This window comes from Anastrepha obliqua, chromosome 1, assembly GCF_027943255.1.
Source record: "Anastrepha obliqua isolate idAnaObli1 chromosome 1, idAnaObli1_1.0, whole genome shotgun sequence".
In the NCBI taxonomy this organism is placed as follows: domain Eukaryota; kingdom Metazoa; phylum Arthropoda; class Insecta; order Diptera; family Tephritidae; genus Anastrepha; species Anastrepha obliqua.
The window spans coordinates 16,431,003-16,454,049 of record NC_072892.1 but is presented as its reverse complement, the minus strand read 5'-3'; the positions used below and the strand labels follow the sequence as shown (position 1 = coordinate 16,454,049).

Below are 23,047 nucleotides of genomic sequence, written 5' to 3'. Positions count from 1 at the left end.
TCGTACCAAAATCTTTACGATTTAATTCCATTTTTTGACCTCGAAGTACCTGCAAACAACACAAAAGACATTCGTATGACAAAAAATTCTGTGTACGTTCACCAATTAAAATTTCAAAATTGACGATGACAATGTGGTGTTGCCATACCTCAAAACTTAAAGCGCAGCCTTGTCTTACCGCATTATTCGTTGATTAAAAAATGGTAGAAAAAAATCTCTTGATATTAATTTTATTTGTCACGTTTTTCTCATTTACTTAGCATACTTTACAGGCTCTTAACAAACATAACGGCTCTGGTTTGATACACTTGCCATGCACTGAGGGTTGCCACATCGAATCACACCTACATACAATTCTAAATTATATAGATTTCTACTCCTGGGTAGATAAATCTACTAAGCACATAAAATGACTACCAAATACTAGAATAATTAGCTATAGACTGGCGCGCAAAAGTTGGCTGCAGCAAAACCTGATTGCAGAATAATTTCTTTGATGTACATTTTTTGGCTAAATACTAGTATATTTTTGGGCGCTAGTTATAATGAACTATTACTTTAAAGTTGCCATCACTTACTAAGTAATCGCTGTGAAATTTGCTATGCATTGAAATAGAGTTAGAGTTTCTACTTAAAAATAAAATAAAATTTAAACTTAATAGCGAACTTTGACGAAGAAGGCATTCCCTCCACAGGATGCTAAGTGTTGCACATGGCCTCTGTTTTCTTTTCGTTTTTTTTGCACTCCGTAGCATCTCCTCACTTTCTAATCTCATTCTCCGTTCCATTGGGATTGAGCACGAAATGCGGCCACGATGAAATCTCATCGAACAGTCTTGTGCCAGGACATTCAGTGTCGCGCACTTGCCTATGCCCCAGTAATTTGTATTGTGGGTCAATATAATTATTCGCCACGCCGAATTCGATCAGTGATTTGACCGCCTTGAGCATTTGTGGTGGTGGCAATTCAGCTGAAAAAGGAAAATTTCATTTATACTCGCCCGCAGATAAATCACGGCTTTTGACACCGTTGCTCACACTTACTGCGCCAATCACCAATCATGCAGATGCCAACACTTTTGTCATTGTACTTGGGCGCATGCGCTCCAACCACATTGAAACCACGTCCCGCATAAATCATGCCATCGCCGCCGATCGCAAAACTATAGCCAATGTCGTTCCAGCCGCGTTGCAGTTGATGGTAGTCCTGCATGGAGCGCATCGCCTCGCGGCAATCGGCGGGCGTGTAGCAGGCACTTGGCATGTACGAATGATGTATGATGACATATGGCGCTGGACGGGGAAAGTTTTCGACGAGCTTTGGTGGACGCGCACCCCACTCGGAGCGCGGAATCAGAAGTGTGGTTGTGTCAGGCATATCTAAGCCGAAACCTGAAAGGAGAAGAGCAGAGTGAAACGTCATTTAAGTGAATTTTTACATTTGATTTTGAATTTATACACGCACGTATTTATGTATAACTGCAAATGCATGATAATAAATTTTGAAGGTTTAGCTTAGTTAGACAGCTTCAGTTGCGTATGCATGTTTTAAAAAATGCGAAAAATATTAAAAGTCATGAAATTGAATGAATGAACTGAAAATATTGAAAAGTCCGCGCAAAAATAAGAACTACTTAATTGTGTGGCGATCTCGGTAGTCTAGCGTAAGTGCACTAGCCTGCCATCCCAGAGGTTATGGGTTCAAATCCCACGTAAAGCACAGTCCTCGCACTTTTCCAAATTTACCTATATTAGTTTCTCGGTTTCTAAAAAATTCTAAAAAAAAAGATCTCATTTCTCGCACCCAAAACCTTATCCATTCCAGGCTTACTCCCGCTCAATAGACACACCAAATTTAGCGAAGTCCTCAACCATCTGTGCGATTCTTCTGCAGAGAAATGTGAAACACAGATGACGCTCTAATCAGTAAAGAAGGCGCTCTTCCTAAGCAAGGACAGGTTGGTATTTCCACCACTTAAGACTGGTAGCGACTGGCTAATCACCTACCCTATCAGAAATCAAATACCTAGATTATCGAAATCAGTCTTGTCGAGGCCTTATACTCCCGAGAGGAGTGAACAAGGAAAAAAAATTGTTTGGGAAAAACTTTATTTTATTTTTCGACATGGTCTCTTTTAGACGTATACACTTCGTCTACTGCTGTTCCAGTTTGTGAATCCCTTGCGAATCATAGGAGCTGTTCAAGTCTGAAAAATATCAATTCGGTACTGCTATCACCTGCTCGTTTGAATAAAATATTTTTTGCCCACCAGCCGTTTTTTCAAACTGAGGAATAAAAAGTAGACCACGAATCCGAAGGGAAAATACGGATGATGTGAAACGAGTTGGAACCCTATTTTCATTAATTTTGAAGCGTGAGCTGGTCCTTCGTCGTTGTGAGGCGAATAGGCCCCTCTCCGTACTAAGAGAGGTATCCCCAAATCATTATGTTGCCGCCACAGATCTTCACTGTTTTTTTGTTTTGTGAACCGCGGTGAGAACTTTTGTCGTTTAGGACGACTGACATTCCACCCAGCATCATTTCCAAATAAATTTTGTTTTTGTTTCGTCGCACCAAATTATACCATTTTTGCATAATTTCTGGTCCATAGCATTGCTCGTGCTCTTGAGCAAAACTAAATTCACAACGAGGCAGTGGTGCTATTTATCAAAAAAAAAAAAAAAGCAAAATTTCAACAATAGCTTTAAATTTGTCCGAGCGGCACAAGAAAATCGACAGATTAAGGTAGCGTTCTTATTTTAATGACCGTATATGTATTATATATGTGCCAAGTAAACAGTTACCACTTGGTTTGGTACGAGTAAATTTCTCTATAAGCTATACCATTAATCCATAATTCATTAGAACTGAAAATAGAGTCATATTACTGGCAGCGAGCAAGCTGTGGCTTTTTTGCTTTGCACCTCCAACAAGACGCCGCAAAATGTCAGGCAGTGTGTGGAACCATGACTCTGTGGAGACAAACCTTTGGTGTCCGAATAGTCTGTAGAAATATGCTTCACAATGGATCGCCTATGCATGTGCTTTTACTCTGTTGATAAACTTTCACTTTAATGGATTTACGACTTCTTGAAATAAAACGGAATACGCAGGAAAAAGTGGCTCTACATAAATTTCACCAATCAAAATGATTTATGAACGGCAAATAGGAAGGCTAATAAAGTTAATGTAATTGGCGTTGCTTTGATTTTTAGGTTTTGTTTGAAAAAAGAAAATTGTTTAACTTCTAAATACAGATAATAAAAAAACGCTGATAAAAAACAAAAACTGATTTGCGACTACTCTCACAAGCGCTCAAGCCAATAATCCGGTTGAATTAAAAGTATTGAATTGTCAAATATTAATTCTGTATGTATATATGTACGCATGTATATACATACATATTTGGCATATTCTCACTTGTGCACACACAACATACATACATATACGGACATGTATATTATAAGTATAATGGGCTGTTATTTATTGCACATTTCACACTCCTCCTAAGCAACTGTGCGATTTAAGGCGATCGATTGTGCATACGAAATATTTAGAAAAAAGAGAATCAAAAAGTATTTAAAACACTCATGCATTATTCCCTCAATAGTATTAGGGTGGATACAAGTTGACAATTATGGACACTAAATACCAAAATTATGATTGAAAAAGCAATACAAAAAATGGAAATATGAGATGTGAAAGTTCTTAGACCATTTACTGTTTTAGACTTATGATTGAAAAATGAATGAAAAATGAATCAGAAGATTTTGGCGCACTTGATTAATTATTAAATATTTTTTGTTATACCAAAATCAAAAATAAATTTTATTTACCATATAAGACTCCAAACCTTCTGATTTTCATAGAGCCATAAGCATTGAAACTTGGATTCGCAACATTCTCATTTTTATACATACATTAGCGAGAGAGTGCACTACGACTCGTCTCCCTCTTGGAATGAGAATTGTAGGTATACCCCTCTCAAGCCATCAACTGCGTCGTACAAGTAGCTTTGTCACTTCAGCCAACACGAGATGGACTGATAACCTGACATGTAATGCTACAAAAAGAATGTGGACGAAATGGTCGGCGCTCTTAATAGACCAAGGAAAATTAAGAGAAGCAAAAGTCTGTCAGATATCTTCTCTGTCACTGGCCACGCTTAGATGCTTTGGCTCTTCGAACTTGAATATTACGAATGACCTTACGGATAAGTGCCAGCCAGATCAATGTCGGATTTTAAAGTGTGATACACAAATTTGTTTGTCTCAAGGAGTGGGTTTTTCCTAAAAAAGCTCATTGATCACAGGCGCTCCGTTGTGGTACCTACCCACCATATCTCAGTTGCTACCACTCTAATGTACCGATCTAATAACAGCAAATTAAAGACCGTAAAAAATCGTAAATCTTTGGCGAAAAAAGTACTTCAATTAATTCAATAGAACTCGAAATGAAACCAATTTTGTTTTTAGTTGAAAGCCATACATTAGGTGCCTTATTTTCTTTATACATTTTTCGGCATGCTCCACCTTATTTTTTATAAATTAACTGGACTATTGCTTATCTACTTTTTTCTGTTTTATGTTTTGCCCTTGACATCATAATCAATTGTCATTTTACTTCGTCATAGAAGTGATCGGGAGTTTATAAGCAAGAAATTTTAAGGAAAGTGCGTCTTTTGTGGCAACGTGCAGGTATTCCAATTTTATCTAATAGTGTTACGCGTAGAAAATTAGATAGTGTTGTGAATAAGTACTATAACGTAGTGAAACATCTATCGAAATACGATGAAAACGAGTGGAATACATTATTTATGATATCGCGTTGCGTATGTAGAATTGAAAAAAATAATTTATGCAACTGCACAGCCTGCAATAAAATTCCAGATGATACTAAAACTTTTTTCATCGATCAGTGTGGTCCACGATTAATGACTCTTGATAATGTAGATGTGAGGACGACGAACGACATACAAGAAATGACGACAGTTTGTTCATCAAACACTATACGTAGCGACGTTTACTCTATTGAGTACTTACCAGACAGCGAAGAAGAACAAGAATTTGAAGAAAATGTGAGCGGCACGAAAAAAAATATATATCAATTGAGGATATTTCCTTGCGTAATTTTTGTTCGGCTTTGGACCGCAGCGACACCTCTGTTCGTTACGATGCATTGCTTGCGACTATGCTGATAAAAGATTTGAGAATTGCTGCAAAAGCCAAACAGGAGGAATCAGCAGAATCACTTGCACAAATTAATGAGTTGTTTGATGGGCTTATCATCGACAAAAACAAAGTATATAGGGAACGTGTGAAGTTCCGCAAAGAAGCATTAGCGGCGGCCAAATGTGATGACTCTGTAAAGTGTATCTCATTCGATGGCAAAAAAGAGAAAACTTTAAAAAGAGTAACAGAGGCAAATGTGATCCGGAATGTTGTGTTAAATGAAGAACATATCACCATCGTAAAAGAGCCCGGTTCGAAATTTCTCGGCTATGCCACGCCCACTGAAAGTTCCGCAACTGGAATACAGAGGAGCATCGTGGGATATTTAGAACAACAACATATAAGTACGGATGACTTGGTTGCCATTTGTTGTGATGGAACTCCTACCAACACTGGCTACAAAGGTGGGGTAGTTGCAAAAATGGAATGTCATCTACAGAGACCGTTGCAATGGTTTATGTGGCTTTTTCATTTTAACGAATTGCCTTTTAATGCACTATTGAGATCCTTGCTTGGAAGACAGAAAGGTCCTGGAGTATGGCCGGGAAATATCAGAGCTTGCATTCAAAACTGTATGCTTTATTCTGTAAGTTTATACAACCTCTGTTTTTAACTCTCTTTGACTTGTCTGTGTTGTCTCAAAACCAAATTTGACAAGGGATTATGGAAAATCGTTCCAACACTCATCATCTCTTTGACTTGTTTCGTATAAGACCATTAAAATTACACTGTTATAGTTTTTTGACTTTTTTTGTCCGCAGACGGACGATAGGTCATTTCTATATCATATCGGTGCGCTGAATTCATTGGTGTTATTTGTTTTGCAAAGTTAGGTCAAACAAAATATTTTTTCCTTATAAGCATGGAGACGTCTCAATATTCGCAAAGGAAACATTTATTATTATTCGCTTACTTTGCAGACCGGTTAAAGCCATGGAATTCATCGTATCGAAATGATATAGAAATGATCCATACCACGTCTGTTGGATTTTTCAACTATAGTATAACAGTGTTATCAATATATTTTCTAACTTGTTTTGTTTTGTTAGGTTAAAAAAAATTTCCAACGCATTCCAATGGGTGAGATGCCAGATAATATTGAGGACTTCAATATTCGGGGCGACCAATTATATTTTTATCGTATGGTCCGGGCTGTTCATACAGCAGAGGGTGACGAGAGTTTAGCAAGCGAGAAGACCGGTGCTATGAGTACAGCCCGTTGGCTGACAACAGCGTCTCGAATTCTTCGCTATTATATAACGTGCGAGCAACCCTCAATAACACTAAAAACACTTGCTGACTTTATTGTAAAAGTTTATGCTCCTTTCTGGTTTCTGGTTAAAAACCAACCACTTGTAATTCACGGATGTCGTCATGTTTTCAAATACATCACTTGGATTCGCCAATTGCCACAAGACATTCAAAATATTGTCCGTCCGGTCATAAAAAATAACTTATACTTTCTGCACCCAGAAAATATTTTGATATCGATGATAACCGATACAGATCCATTCGTACGTTCAGATGGATACACAAAGATCTTAGCAGCCTGCAGAGAAGCTAATGGATGTGTTCGTCAAATGTTTGGTCCGAAAGAGGATAATTTTATAAATTTCGAGAGTGACAAATATTTTAATGTTATAGATTGGGATAGATTCGAACAGGCTGAACCACACCATGCTTGCAGTTCTTCGCGAAAGATCACCTCGAAGCATTACAATATTCCAATGAAATATTTGAATTACCAGGTATGCACAACGAAAACCATTAATTTTTCTTTGCTTCTCTTTTATCGGCATTTTCACTGATCTTTTTCACAGCATATCCTTCCCAAAATACCGAGCGATTTGTTCATACAGTTCATGAATCTGCAATGGCGGTCACCGAGGAACAACGCATGGGCCACATTTAATCTAAGCTCGAGAGCCGGCAGAAATAAAGCAAGCTTGAATTTGAATAAAGCAAGCTTGAACTTGAATAAAATTTACTTTTTCTTGTATGGCTTTAGACTAATAATAAATTGTTTATATTTCTGGTTCTACTAATCGAAATACTTTTTTCGCAAAAGATTTATGATTTTTTACGGTCTTCAACTAACTGACATTAGGTTGTTACATTAGGGTGGTAGAAACTAAGATATGGTGGATAAGTACCACAAGGAAACGCATGAGCTCAATGAACTTTCTTGAGAAAAACCTCCTCTTTGAGACAAAAAAATTGATGTCTCACACTTTAAAATCCGACAATAAATGCCGAAGATATGAAGAAAAATGTAATTGGGCGACATCTAGGGCTGCCAGAAAAAAAAAAATTTTTTTTAATGTTTTTCAAAAACACTTCATATGAGGGGAGGTACGGCCGACTTTTTTTTGGTGATACGCTCTAATATACATATACATATGCTTTGAGCATTTTTTTTGCAGCATTTTTTTTATTTTATGGAATTTCGACAATTTTCAGACGCTTTCCAGTCCAACCAACGTGATTTTTTTTATAAATTTGGATAGCATTTGCGCAGATTTTTATTTTTATTTAGGTTTTTTTTCTAATAAAATATATATTTCTAAGGGTATTGTAACACAAACTCAGGGAGAGTTTTTGTTTTTGCTTAAATATTTGTTTTTAAGGACACAGTTTCAATACTCGCCTTCTCTGCGCGCTAAGTTGGCAGATATACAATTTTACATTTGAAAACAAAAATAGTGAATGAGTCATGTCAACTTCTACGAGTCTGCCAGCGGAGTAGATATTACCAGACAGTTTTCGGGCACAATTTTTTTTAACCTAAAATTATGAGTTATTTTGCGAGCTCTTTAAAGCGACTTTTACATATTGTACATAAGTCTATCTAGGGTGATCTGGAGTTTCGAATATTCATTTTTACTACAAACAAAAATCCTAATTAGTTTACAGCGAAATTTCAATCCATAAGTACCAAACACATAAAAATTCAAATTGAAATTAGGGGAAAAAATTAATTTTGCAACTACTCATCATTACTTGATCACAAGAATTCACTATTTTACGGACTACAGGGCCCGGCACTCGATGTGTAACCAATTAAAAAGGCCATCAATTTAGTTTGGAAAATTACTTTTACTCAATTCAAAGTAAAAAATGTGTGAAAATAATATAAAATTAAAAATCAATTCACTTTTGCTCGATATACCCACATGTTGCCTTGACTATGGCCTTGAGACGGTCCAGAAACGAATCGGTTCAGATATGTCAGCTACTATGTCAGATATGTCCAGCACATCTGACAGGTTTTATTCAAACTATTAATGGCTTCTGTTGGTTTTTTCGTTGGAAGTTTGAAAGTCTGTTTTGCTTTCCCCCGAGTTGTTTCCACAAGATGCCCCTATCAGAAGATTTATAATTTTTGCAAATGTCGTCGTACTCCAATAAAATTTGACACTTGTGAATTAAATAGCTGCAGCATACAAATAGGAAAGCAATGGAGCGCGTAAAGGCTGAAGTAAAAATTTCCATCACTAAAATTATTTTTTTAATTCAGTAAATTGGATGATTAATTTTGCACCACCTTGTACAATATTTGTTATCCAACTAGACGTTGAAATTTTAACGGACAGTTGGACTTGACTTGGATAAGGAAAGCAGAAGTTGTATACATTATGGTTGTATAAGGCGGTTATATGACAAACTTTAACGTATGTCTTGGTGGAAAGCTCTAGAGAGAATACAACATCAAATTACTCGGCAGAATACAAAAATCAGCCTGTGCAATAACGGTCGGTTAAATGAAGCGGGTCGCTGGAAAGAAAAAACTTATAGTCATGCCAGTCAAATTCAGTTAACCTCGGTGAAGAGGAGGCATGTAGTCACCCCGACGATAACATTCAATAGGAATTTTGCCATTCTCTTTCCATCTAAGAAAGAATGTAATAAGGGATTCTCACTACACAACTTCGACACTACAGTCTATACCGTAAAATGGATTGTGGTGCTGGAGCAGGTATATATTCTTATAGACTTAAAATTGAAAAATCTGTGCGTCTCCCTAATGCCTGCAGTGTCTTCCAGCCGGAAGTACTTGCAGTTGGGGAAGCTAGTAGGCTACTAATCGCAGATTTCTCTTTTAAGCGCAATGTCGCTATTCTTTCGTATAGCCAACAACCTCTATGGTGGTGGAACAAAATGGTGCGGAAGCGCTAGTTGGATTCTGGTTGAATCACCACTCTAACCAACTTGTCTAGTTCTAAAATATACTTATTGCGCCTACACGAAATTTTTTTTACTTAATAAGACATCCTTTTAGGAATTATGTTTGTTTAGAAAAGTTTGTTTTTGTTTTGAAATTCATGCAAGAACGAAAATTTCGTGTAAAAAAATATATAAGTGAATTGTGTTATTTCAAAAAGGATCGTGTGAAAAGAGAGCTGGGTGTACTTATACATTTATATATAAACATATAATTGGCACTTACACCCTTTATTGGGTGTCTGGCCGAACCCCTCCATCTATTTTAAGCGTGTGTCTTGATGTTTTCCCAAGTTGGAGGGACCTACAATTTCAGTCCAACGTTAGTTGGATTTTTATGAAGATCTTTTTCGTGGCAGAAACACTTTTAGGAATTTGCAATTCTCTGTCGACAGGTGACTGCTATTACAAACTACTTTTTCTATTATTTGGTGTTTCATGACCGGAGATTCCTGGGCACTTTTGAATGGTAAACACGCGCTACGAGGAAAGAAATTGTGCATTGAAGTTAAATAGCAGCTTTCAGGCCTACAACTCATTTACCGTTTCTGCGAACTATTCGATTTTTTGATTTTCGCTATTCGATTTTAATATTTTCAAACTTTGTTCAAGCGAAAAGCGGAATAGAACTTTGATGGATTTTATATGACACATGATGGATTTAATTTTAGTAAAAAAATTGGATAGTTTAAAGAGCAAGCTCCACCCTGTATATTGAAAGCAGCAGGAAAAATGATCTTCTTAAATATAATATATAATATTTCAAAAAAATTGAAGCAAATAAACTAAATATCTCATAACAGTTTTCTGACCTAACGTTTGTTAAAATGAAGATTCTAAAATATCACACAATTTTAGATTTCCGAAAATCGGAAACGTGCAACCCCATTGCATAAATTGTTCAAAAATTTACCACCAGCATATGTATGTATGTATGTATGAATGCTTGTATGCATGTAAATAATTGAAAATTATGAATTGTATCTGTTTCGTTTCATTTATTTTGCTGCATATTGACCAAAACGTGAATTGAATGTTTTTCGATAGCTGTCAGCTCAGCTCAATAGCTCTTGGCTATTCCAGCAACTCGAATAATCAGTCGCCCATTCATGTGCACAAACAAAAAGCATGGACACTAATCTGCACTTTTAACATATGTATGTATGTATGTATGTATGTATGTATATACACGCATATTTATTTCCATTTCGATTTGTTATTGGTGTAATGGCATAATTTAATTAAAGCGATACAAATCAAATCAATTTGAATATCCAATGAAAGGCAAAAACGCGCATATTCGTATAAGGGAATAAATTTTTGGCCATACAAATAGACATGGCGATGAATTTATAATGGCACCATTGATGAATTTTAAACAGTCATTGGTGATTCAGGCCTCAAAGCAGCATAAGCAATACCCAAATTTCCATATGGTTGACGAAGGTGTGAGGTAACACGGGAGCACAGCAGCGCGCATTATGTTTTCCCGATGAGACAAATTTAATTGCCTTTAATTAATAATGACAAATTAGACAAAAACAGTATTTTAAATAATAAATTTGACAGCAAACAGGCTGTTATGACAGCATAAAAAATACATCTATTGTATGTGTTCTTGTATGTATGTATGTATGCATGTACAGTATCGGACAAATAATGTGAATAATCTCGATTGCAGTTAAATGGCTGTGGCCTTTTATTTTATTTTTGCTATAAACAATGGAAGCTTATTCATATAAACAACAAAGGAAGGTTTATTTCAATTCCGAAGTTAATGCCACGCCTACAGTGGCTCAATAAAGCAGTCGGGCATACATAGCATGCAGCTTCAAATTCAAAATTTGTCTAGGAAATGGAAAGGAGGAAGTTAAGTATTTTTATTTATATATTTTTTTATTGGATATTCAATAGGATTCTAAAAAAAATAATAATGATTTACAAATCTATTACCTCCTTGATATAAAAAATGTATCATGCAGCATTCGCAAAATTGGTGTCAAAAAAGAAGTCGGACATCTGACATTATTGCAATTAGTTGGCACTTTAAAACGGGAAATCCCACAATTAATTTGCTCCCGGTAGAACAGTGCTAAGAAAGAACCAAATGTAATAAAGCGAAGTAAAATTTCTGTCGTGTTTTGTTCAATAAAAGTCCAAATTATAAGCATCGGTAGAGAGCGTGGACAAAGCTCAATTCACTTCAGAAATTTAATTATTAGTCATCATGAAAAGGGTAAAACCGTTCGGGAAATCGCATAGGTACTGGATAGATCCTGTTCGACTGTATAGGATGTGATAAAACGTTTCAAAGAAACAAAATCCGTGGAAAATAAGAAGAAATAGGGACGACCAAAACTGTTTTCGGATGCAGATGAACGGTGGATGCTGCAACAAATTAAGAAAAATTCAAATTTGAGCGCTCCTAAGCACGCAACAGAAGTCGCCCAACACCATAATATTAACTGCAACCCCGAAAGTATACGTATAGTGATGCGAAACAATAATTATAATGAAAGAGTTGCACGAAAAAAAAATTTCATCAACGAGAGTAGCCGACATAAGAGAATAAAATTCGCAAAGCGCCATGGGGATAAGGATTTCGAGTGCTGGAAGCACGTTTTATTTGCACATAAAAGCAAGATTAAAATATTTAGGTCACACAGACAAACATATGTGTGGAGAAAGCCTAATGAAGAGTTGCTGGGAAAACACTTATGTACGTCCGACAGTTAAACATGGAGGTGGGTCGGTAATGGTATGGGGTTGTATGCCCCCTGCTGGTGCTGGAAATTTGTGCCCCATTAACAGCAATATGGACCACAAATATTACTTAACAATTATGAAAGAAAATTTGGTCCAAAGTGCTGAAAAGCTGGGAATTAAGGAGGTGCCTAAGCATAAGACACTTGATGTCTGTACAAAGTACTTGAAACACCTCCACAATCTCCAGACATCAATGTAATTGGACATATGTGGGCTCATTTGGAAAACCAACTGAAGAAACAAGAAATACTCTTCTATGTTCTGCTATTTAGGAAGAGTGGGGGAAAATAGATCCTTTAACATGCAAGAACCTTGTCGTTTCTATGCCAAGAAAACTGAATGCTGTGAGAGAACAAAAGGCTTGCCGACTAAATATTAATCATATTGTTTTTTCCTAAATATTATTTGTCGAACTGTACTTTGTATATATGCCCGATTTCGTTTTTGTCATGCATTTTACTAAGTTTTTATGTTTGTATTTTCTATGTATCATACGAATGAGTTCAAGTTTTTGTATGTTTTTTGTAGTTTTGAAAAACGAAAATAAAGGTGACCTGTAAACGCAATAGATTTGCATTTTAATATATATTTTTTGTTTTAAAACCACATCACTTGAGTGTCCGAGTTCTTTATTGACCCACTGTATATTCAATGAGACAAAACAATTGCAACTTAACTCAATAAACTCAAAGAAAAAATACATAAATATTTCGTGGCAAATCTGTGGCTCTCAATAATTGTCATGCACCGCCTCAGCATTGATGCTAACAAATTGTCGACGATGATCTGGCATATATTTCTCCACGCTTCCAGAACTCTTTGTAAAAATTAGCCACATTATTACGATCAACTCTCTTTTTTATAATTTCTCATAAGTTTTGCATTCGGTTAACGTCTGGGTTTGTGTGGGCGACCTCATTACGTCCACTTTATTCTTATGGCGATTTAAGGACCTTTGCCGTGTGCTTCTAGTCATTGTTCTCTTGGAAGACTCACTTAAGTGGCATTCCCCACTCTGCATGTGGCGGTCTCTGTAAACACACTATAGATTAGCACCATTAATACGATGAAGCGGCACCAAACCGGAAGAGGAAAAGCACCCCCAAACCAAAAAGAGCCACTATGTTTTACTGCCTTCAAAAATCATGAGAACCGTTGCTTCGTGGACGACGGAAACTTCGTGCGCCATCACTTTCTGTCAAATTAAATTTGAACTCGCCACTGAAAGGGACTTGCTTACAGGCCAGCGAACTGCAAACGTTTTTGCTGGTTCTGTTTACTAATCAGCGGATTTTTTTAACTGGAACTCTTTTACCAACCTTTGAGCACTTTTAATGCGAAATTTCGTTATTTTTCTTACAATCCCAGCATCAGATTTTTACGAGGGGTGCCTTTTATATGTCGGGATTAGAGAACAAAAACAAAATTTAATAATCGAAAATTACTTTATTCTTTTTCAAAATATTCTCAATGAAGATCTATACACTTTTGCATGCGTTTGAATCAATTGTCGAAGCACTTTTGCCACTCTGAATGAGGTACCTCCAAAACATGCATTCTGAATGCCGCAACCGCTTCTTCAGGTGTCGAAAAACGTTGACCTTTCAGTTTGTTTTTTACGTGCTGGAATAAAAAGAAGTCATTCAGTGCCAAGTCAGGACTATACGGCGGATGACCCATTAATTCGATGTTTTGGGTGCTCAAAAATGCAGTTGTTTGAGCCGATGTGTGAGAGCTCGTATTGTCCTGGTGAAGAGTGATCCGTCTTTGGCGATTGGTGTTCCTAATTTTTGGAAGACAACTGGCAAACAGATGGTTGTGTACCACTCAGAATTTACTTTTCTGCGTTTTTCTAGTGGGACGGTTGCGACATGCCCAGTTTTTCCGAAAAAACAGGCGACCATTTGCTTGGAAGTGCTTCGTGCGCGAACAACTTTTGTCTAAGATTGTCTCAAACTCACGATAGGTCACATGACGATCTTGCAATATCAGTTCGCGCACAGCATCAGTGGTTTTCGGAACAACAACTGAGTTTGCACGACCTTCACGAAATTCTTCTTGGAGTGAACTACGACCACGATTGAATTCACCATACCATCGATAAACACTGGTCCTTGATGGAGCTTCATTGCCAAAAAATGAATTAAGTTCATCCATGCAATGTTGCTGAGTTAATCTAATATACGTCAAAAGTTGTAAAAAATAATCGCGCGAAAATGTTCACGATTTAATTCCATTTTTGGACCGAGATGAATCTTTTAAGTTACTGTAAACAACACAAATAGCGCTGGTATTTCAAAACGTTCTGAGTACGTAAAAGCCAAAAAATGTCAAACTTTGCGACACAGGTTCAGTTGCCAGATTGTAACACCAGGGTTGCCAAATCTCGACATATAAAAGGCACCCCTCGTAATCAATTTGGTTGGCCGGCCTCCACGCTGTACTACTGCAACAGTTTAATTGTTTATAAATTTTAAAATAAATCGTGAAATTGACGTCTTATGAATTTTATATTTTTTAGAAATGTTTTATTGAGAAGTTCCATTATTATAGTCGTCAATAACACCGAATTCGGTTTTACTTTATCAAAAATTTCTCAAATAAAGCGCGTTGCGACAACAAATTCTTCCGCACAAATAATGCGGCAAATGTCCCGACCTAATTAAACGCAATACAGTTAGAAGACGAAACGAGGGTTTGATTGTTTTTACCGTTGCCTAGTAAAGCAAACAAAGTGTTCATTATTTTGTCGCGCAGGATTGCCATATATCTTCAACTTTTTTCGAATATAACTATCTACAAAAATAGATGTCAATAATCATTTTTAAATACGTTGCATATATGCGCTAGTTTCCAAAATAAAAATTAAAAAACATTTTCAAAGAAAAAATGACTTTGTCAGAAAAAAAATTGAAGCCTTTGCGTCAGCTGCAAATGATTTGTCCGACACTGTAGGTATGCACACTCATATAATAAGCTGATTTGCGGCAAACCGAGGTAGAGAATTTATGCAAACTACCATTTTAGTTGGACAGGGAAGCACTGAATAAAAAACTGGGAAATATTTAACCCGCAAACAGATTTAAATTTATACCAATCGCATTTGAATTTCCGTTTCAATAAATTGTTGCGCTCCTAATATCACTTATCACATTTTTTATGCTGAATTGGGGCAATAGCTTCATGCTAAAATTGAATGTCAAAATTAATTAAAACCTTATGAACTCAACACTATGTGAGTGTACGGCAAAAAAATTGAGCGTTTTTCTCCACATATTCGTAGAGGATAGAAAAACCATTTAAGAGAAAAAAATTTGATATTTTTTATGCGTTAAAACTGGACATTTTATTTACATAGATTAGAGTTAAGATACAAATTCTGAAACATTTTAAAAGGTAAATTTCGCGCATAAAAACAGTAATCAATTTGCAACAGCTTTTTGTAAAATAATAATAACAACAACAAACGGATTTGTTGATTTAAAACAAATGGACTTTTTTTAAATTTAATTTCTCATGCACTTTGCAATTAAGTTAAGTAATTAAATGCAAATTAGTTGATTAAAAATACTAAAAAATTTCGATTTTTTTTGCTTTCATTGGCATATCTTGAGGGTCTGAACGATGGTCAAGTACGGTGAGGATATTGTTTTTTCTAATTAAGCGTATTTATTTAATCCATTTGTGGAACAACATCACGATGCATAGCAGCAAAAACAGGCGGAGGGGCTACATAGTGAACGACAAAAGCTACCTGAACTTTCACGCTTTTCTTCCATACAAAGTCCATGCTGGAATTTATCGAATTTATGGCAGAAAATGCCCAGCACCATTAAAAGCATTTTGTAGTCACTTTACTGAACACGCACTGAAATGAGCTCAATTTCGCTGGAGAGCCGTATAAAAATGATTAAAATCCGGCATGAAAAGGATGAATCTTTTGTCTCTCATCCTAAGAAAGTTGATTGAAAAATAAGAGTTGTTGTTTTTACAATAGCATAAAGCAGTGCTTATACATTTTTGCATAGCCAAATAATAATAAAACTAATTTCATGCAATTTCTAATTTCTGTGGCAATTAGGCCACCAAATTCACCCAATTGAAAGTCTTGTGACCATTTTCTGTGAGATGTTTTCTTCCGTACAAGTGCATGGGCGAAATTTTATATGCGGGAAAAACCCCGTTACCAAAAAGCAAAAACTTCCCGAATATCTACGACATTTTCGAGTGAAAGTTCAAGTCCAGGTAATGATTAACTCAGCGATTCGTCAACTTCAGCAACGTTGAAGATGAACTTTCCATAGCAAATTTCACATTCTTCTCATCTCAGAAATAGAAGTGAAGCAAAGAAATGAAAACACATCCAATATTATATACCAGGGTCGTTTGGAAAGTCCACGCAAAGTCAGAGCGGTGGCACTAATGGCGCGTATCGAGGTTATACAGGGTCCGGCACTCGAAGTGTAACCAACTTCAGACCGCTCGTGCAGCTGTTTGTTAGTTGGCCAAATGACAGTCCAGAGTATTGTTTACAAGCACGCGGAAGTATTTTGCCCAGAGTAAACGGGAAAAAAGAAAATCAGTAATGGATTTCAAACGTAATAGCGCGATTGCATTATATTTGGCTGGAAAAATCACAAGCAGCGGCTGATCTTGAGCTTGAGCACCTTAAAGTAAATAACGATTTTGTTTATCTCACCATTACTCGTTACAATTATACTGGTAGCATCGCGAAACGTCATGGACCTCCATGTGAAATGGTTGAAACAGTGAAGAAGCGACTTGAGCGAAGTCCCCGACGAAGTGCCAATCAAATGGCGAAAGAACTGAAAATACCTGACCACAGCATCCGTCGCATACCGAAAAATCTACTCAAAGTTAAGCCTCACAAGATCCAAAAGGCGCTTGATCTCACACCAAAGCAGCAACAAGTCAGTCAAGTGAGAGAGCGAAGGAGTGTCTTTGCTTGGCCGAAAGCGAACAATTTCAGAACATTGTGTTTTCTGAGGAGAAAAATTTTCAAATTGAGCAATTCGTAAACTTCCAAAACGATATGGTTTATTTGACCGACGGTTCATACGAGAATTCGAGTCATATATTGGCTACCAGGTAATGGTTTGAGGCGCTGTAATCGCAGATGGGCGCTCTCCAATCGTTTTCTTCGAACCTGGCGTCAAGGTAAATGCGAAATATTATCAGGAAAGTATTCCGGAAATTGCTTTGAAGCTGTGGGCAGACCAACATTTCGGTGGCTGACCATGGACGTTTGGCTAAAAAACAACGTTCCGACCTTCATAACGCCCATACAATGGCTCTCAAATTCACCAGATACGAATCCGATGGATTATTCTCTTTGGGCCATTTTGAAGAGCAAGGGCCGAGCTAAAAGATTCACCAGTCTCGAGGAGCTGAAAAAAGCCATTGGCCGCGAGTGGACCAAAATACCTGCAACTCACATTCGGGCAGCTTGCGATTCGTGGATTCGTTTCTGGACCGTCTCAAGGCCATAGTGAAGGCAAACGGCGATCATATCGAGCAAAAGTAAATTTATTCTTAATTTTGTATTATTTTCACATATTTTTTACTTCGAATTGAATAAAGGTAATTTTCCAAACTAAATTTACGGCCTTTTTAATTGGTAACACCTCGAGTGCCGGACCCTGTATGTACAAGAATATACTCTAGAGGTAATGCGACAATGGGCTGAGTAGAATATGGCACTTCGATATATATATATATATACACTATATACACTATATATACACTACTCAATGTAAGTACATGAATGGTTTTTACAAAATAATGTTAAAGTTATGGATTGGCCAAGTCAGTTACTCGACCTGAACCCCATTGAAAACCTTTGGGGAGATCTAATAAAGCGAATCGTCAAGGAAACAGCAAAAAATATGAAGGACTTAGCAAAAAATCAAAGTACCCCAGTTCCAATCCCACAGAAACTTGTCGTAGGATTATCAATTCTATCGCAAGTCGAATACCAGAAGCCATTACCAATCGTGGTGGACACAGTGTTATTAATTAAATTTTGATAATTTAAATATTTTACCATTTTTAATAAAATCAAAAATCCTCAATCAAATAAGTTCCTCTTGTTTCGAATCTAATTCTAGGTGTGAAAATATCCTTGAATTATTATTTGTATTTGTTATATTAACCTACGAAATAAAAACCACATACAAATGAATATCTATCATTATTAATTTTAAAAACTTGTATGAATGCATACGAGCTTCGAAATCTATAATTGTCCTTTTTTTTCAATACAAAAAAAAAAAATAAAATAATTTGATAATAATAATCCATCCGTCCATCTTTTACGCTAGAAAAACATTTTTTTAATCATATATTTATTTCTTCGGCTGTGATTACTTGCCATGCAGACAAAAAATCAGTCAATGGAATGCTTGATATAAAGGGCGGTTCAGTTTCAAGGGCCGGTGTTGATTTTGAATGAAATACAATTTTTTTAGGAAGTTATTGTAATTTCTCTTTAATGTTATAATATTGGTATGGCGCAATTACGTATGGAACAAAATAATGGCTAAATGGCCACCGCGGCTTCGGTGGCACACCTCCATCCGATGGTTCAAATTTTCGATGACGCTGAATCATAATTGAGGTTCTATGCCGTTTATGTGCCGAATTATCTCATCCTTTAGCTCTTGAATTGTTGCTGGCTTATCGACGTACACCTTTTCATTCAAATAACCCGAAAGAAAGAAGTCCAACGGTTTCAAATCACGTGATCTTGGCGGCCAATCGACATCGCCGCGACGTGAGATTCTTCGGCCATCAAATATTCGCGCAACGGAGCCATTGTTTTGTAAGCTGTGTGATAAGTGGCACCGTCCTGTTGAAACCACATATCGTCCACATCCATATCTTCCAATTCGGGCCATAAAAAGTTCGTTATCATCTCACGATAGTGAATACTATTCACAGTAACTGCCCGACCGGCCTCTGTTTGGAAAAAATACGGTCCAATGATGCCGCCGGCCCATAAACCGCACCAAACAGTCACTCTTTGTGGGTACTTTGGTTTTTGGGCAATCACTCTTGGATTATCATTCGCGCAAATGCGACAGTTCTGCTTATTGACGAATGCACTGTGGTGAAAATGTGCCTCATCCTGAAGATGATTTTTTTCGAAAATTGCCATTTCCTGCCACCATTCTGACCATTGACGACGCTTGAAATGGTCAAGAGGTTTTAGTTCTTAAGTCAATTGCACCTTGTAAGCGTGTAAATGTAAATCTTTATGCATAATGCTCATCAACGAAGAGGTTGAGAGGTGCAATTGTTGGGCACGACGGCGAGTTGAGGTGGACGGCTCTTCAACCACACTATCGCGAACAGCAGCAATATTTTCTGCAGTACGAGCTGTACGACCATGCACTGGTTTTCACATCTCCTACAGACCCGGTTTGCTCAAACTTTTGCACAATTTTTCCGATTGTACGCACATTTGGACGATTAAATTGACCGAAAAAATCACGAAGTTTGCGATATGCATTTTGATTTGAACGCCCGTTTTCATAATAAGCCTGAATAACTTTAACGCGTTGCTCGATTGTGTATCTTCCCATGGTTCAAATTGAGTTAGTCTGAAATTGAAAAATGTCGAATGAAATGCAGAAAAGAACTTGACGTTTAGGTGTGGTTCACATTCTACATCGGCCCTTGAAATTTAACCACCCTTTACATAGATTTTCATTAAAATGTTAAAGTAATTTTTTAACTTCAGCCGATCACAAATAAATTTCACAAAATTAGGCACGGCCCGAGCGGCAATTAAGGAGCATGAGAATTTTAATTTTAGTTCTATGTACATATACAATATATAATTGGCGCGTTCACACTTTTTGGGTGTTTGGCCGAGCTCCTTCTCCGGATATAATTTTACTGATTTTAATTTTTTATTTGCTTTTTGAATCACTCATACCTAAAAGTCAGTTTTTATGAACACTTTGGAAGCCAATGCATGTCTATTTACTTACATAATTAAAAATAAAATTTTCTAAAATTTTTTGAAGTATTTTTTCCATCACCTGTTTTTTTATTTATTTTACTTCACTTTTAATGATAGAATAATCACTTTTTTAATCAAATAAATTAGTTAAACACTTTCGCTTACAACTCGTCTAGAGTGCAGCCAATTATGAATGTTTTTAGCAGCTAGAATGCCCACCTGTTTCATTTTGCATTGACATTATCGCTAATATCGCCAAACGCCAATGGAAGCACATCAACACTTGAAAACTTGATGATAAAATTGCGGATAAGCTGGTATTTTTCGAAAGACATTCACTTACACATAAAAAACAGAAAACACCAAAAAAAAAACCGGCAACTAAGTTATGCTTTTCGCTCTGCCTTTAGCTAAACCATTTCACTTAAAACAATGTTTACGTTTCTTATAACAGTCTTATTCGTTCCGCTTTTATATAAACTGCGTTTTTATTTATTTTTAATTTTTTTTCTTGTTATAATTGAGCGCGATTCAGTATTTGCACCTCCGTAGGCCGCGCCAGTTTGGCAGTTTCTGACATCAGCGCTCTCGAACTTGAGCTGTCACCCAAAGCGGCGCTCAGACGATTCATGAATAACGACGTACGCATGAATGGATATATATACGTATGTATAAGTATATATCCATATGTAAAAATTTATTAATGGTCGCGATCTGCCGTAAACAACAGCATGAATGAGCTGCTCAGCTAAGTGAGGCAGATGACTGAAGCAGGGAAGTCTTAAGCTTTACGATGTCGAATTGTTTTAATTTTTCTAGATATTTTTGGCCATCAGAATAAATTACAATGCATCGTCAAGTACAAAAAAAAAAAAATCGCTTCAAAATATGTTTCAGCCATTACTTAACGCTGTATAATCGAGTTCGCGTCGAGCATAAAAGTAGGTAATATTGCAACAGTTGATAGCAGCAAGAAAGTCTTAAAATAAAACCTTTATACTTAAAAATATTTTCCGCGAACGAAAAGAGAAGCATTTTGATATTCAAAAAAAAAAAAAAAAAAAAAAAAAAAAAGAAACAAAAAAAAAGAGCAAAGATCCAAGCAGACAAGTGTTATTGTTGTGCATTCCTGAGTACGCTCACGAGTCGTTGTATTTATTGAATTAATTGGTTTTCTCTAAATACATATAGTATTTGTCTACTTGCGAAAAAATCCCCCGACATTTCGATTCATATATTTTACTTGCAGAGCTTGCAAGTATTAAAGTGGAATTGAGAAGTGGCGTAGGTGAAGTGGCTCTTGAGTAGATCTAAATTATGGTTAACGAAATTGATACGAGCGAATGGCGAAAATGTCGTGAGTGCAATTGCCCGTCTGACAATGTTTTTTGGTGTAACTGCGGTGGTCGCCGTTTGTGCAATACATTCATTGAAATAAAATACTTTTATACGTTTGTAAATATTGACTTCAGGCGAATATATTTGTATGCTTTTTAAGTTATCGGTGCGGAAGTTTTACAGCTACCAACTGTGCAGACTAAATCTACGGTCTAATCTGACTCAATAAGCCCTGTAGAATCCATCGTTGTCGAGTATAGCCTGCTTTTGGCATGCTTTGAAGCTTTTCTGCGTAGCTCGTCGAAAAAGAGGACCATATTTTGCGAACTTGACGCAAGAGTTGCTTTAAATCGTGGACAGGCCTTCCGGCAAGATGCGTTTTCATTGTTTCCCACACATTTTCAATGGGGTTAGCGTCTGGGAATTGGGAAGGCCAGTCCATTACTATGATCCCATTTTCTTGTTTTGTTGTTTCTCAATGTGTTTTTCTGAGAGCAGTAGTTTTGATGATGTGGGACGGTAGGATATGTTCGCCTCCCTCAGTCGTCGTTCGATGGTGTTGATACTCACATCTATTCTCTTTTTAGCAAGTGCATAACTTTTGAAATATGACTTCGCAGTCTATCCAAATCCAGCCAGTAAAATGGATTTTTCGTACTTTAAGCAGTGCTGTTTGAATGTTATGTATAATTTTTTAGATAAAATTTATCTTAAGAAATACGAATCGAATACCAAGTGTATATTTGCATCTCACAAAATGGATTTAACTGAGAATCTAAACAAGAAAAAAAGAAACAAAAAAACGAGACATCATCCCACGAAGACAGTGGTAGTAAAACGGTGCTGGTCACTAATTAGGATTATTCTCAACCACTTTAACAACAACCAAGTGGTTTGGGTGTTTTATGTACTTATAGTCAAAATAATAAATATTAGATACCAATTTTGCGTACTTGGCTTTTTTTATAATTACAATTTTTTTGATATATAAATATAACTCATTCTATAATAAAGATCATATATGGAAATAAAAGTTTTAAACTTTGTACAAAATCTATAAAAAATCAACAAAATTTCATCATTCCAAACTTTTTGACCAGGAAAGTTGGCCAGACCCGGGTGCCCAGCGGAAGGTTAAAAATAATGTGGCTACGCAGTTTTATAGCTCATTCAATTTTAGTGCAATAAAGTGCGAGTTTGGGCTACCTCAAATTCGCTCGTTGATTTCTGATAATATTTTTCCCTGACTGAGTTGAAAGTTTTTTCCATATCAAAAAAGCAAACTCTTTGCAAACAATTCTGGCTCAAAATAAAGACACTGGAAAATATGCAGGTATATTAGCATTCTAAACGTAAAATTTTCTTCGGGAAATGTTTGACAAAACTTTCAAATGGTAATCAACTGCCTGTACTATAATCAGCTAATTTCAAAAAAAGTTACATATTAATATTATACAAGGTTTTGAGTACTCGAATTTCAAGTCAAACAAACGCAAATTTAAA

General features: G+C 36.4%; 1 protein-coding gene across 3 annotated transcripts in view; it reads right to left on the bottom strand.

The window, feature by feature from the left end:
* Nucleotides 1-223: 223 nt before the first annotated feature.
* LOC129253366 (peptidoglycan-recognition protein LB) overlaps nt 224-23,047 on the bottom strand; it is a 66,509-nt gene continuing 43,685 nt past the window's right edge. The window contains exons 1-3 of one of the 3 annotated variants that reach the window (XM_054891713.1): nt 20,426-20,749; nt 1,045-1,392; nt 224-971 (exon numbers count right to left, since the gene is read on the bottom strand). In XM_054891713.1, coding sequence (XP_054747688.1) covers nt 760-971; nt 1,045-1,392; nt 20,426-20,483 — 618 coding nt within the window. In that variant the 5' untranslated portion in view covers nt 20,484-20,749 and the 3' untranslated portion in view covers nt 224-759. Of the gene's footprint in view, nt 972-1,044; nt 1,393-11,406; nt 11,447-20,425; nt 20,750-23,047 lie in introns of those variants that run through there. The other 2 variants (XM_054891715.1, XM_054891714.1) reach the window with 2 other exon arrangements.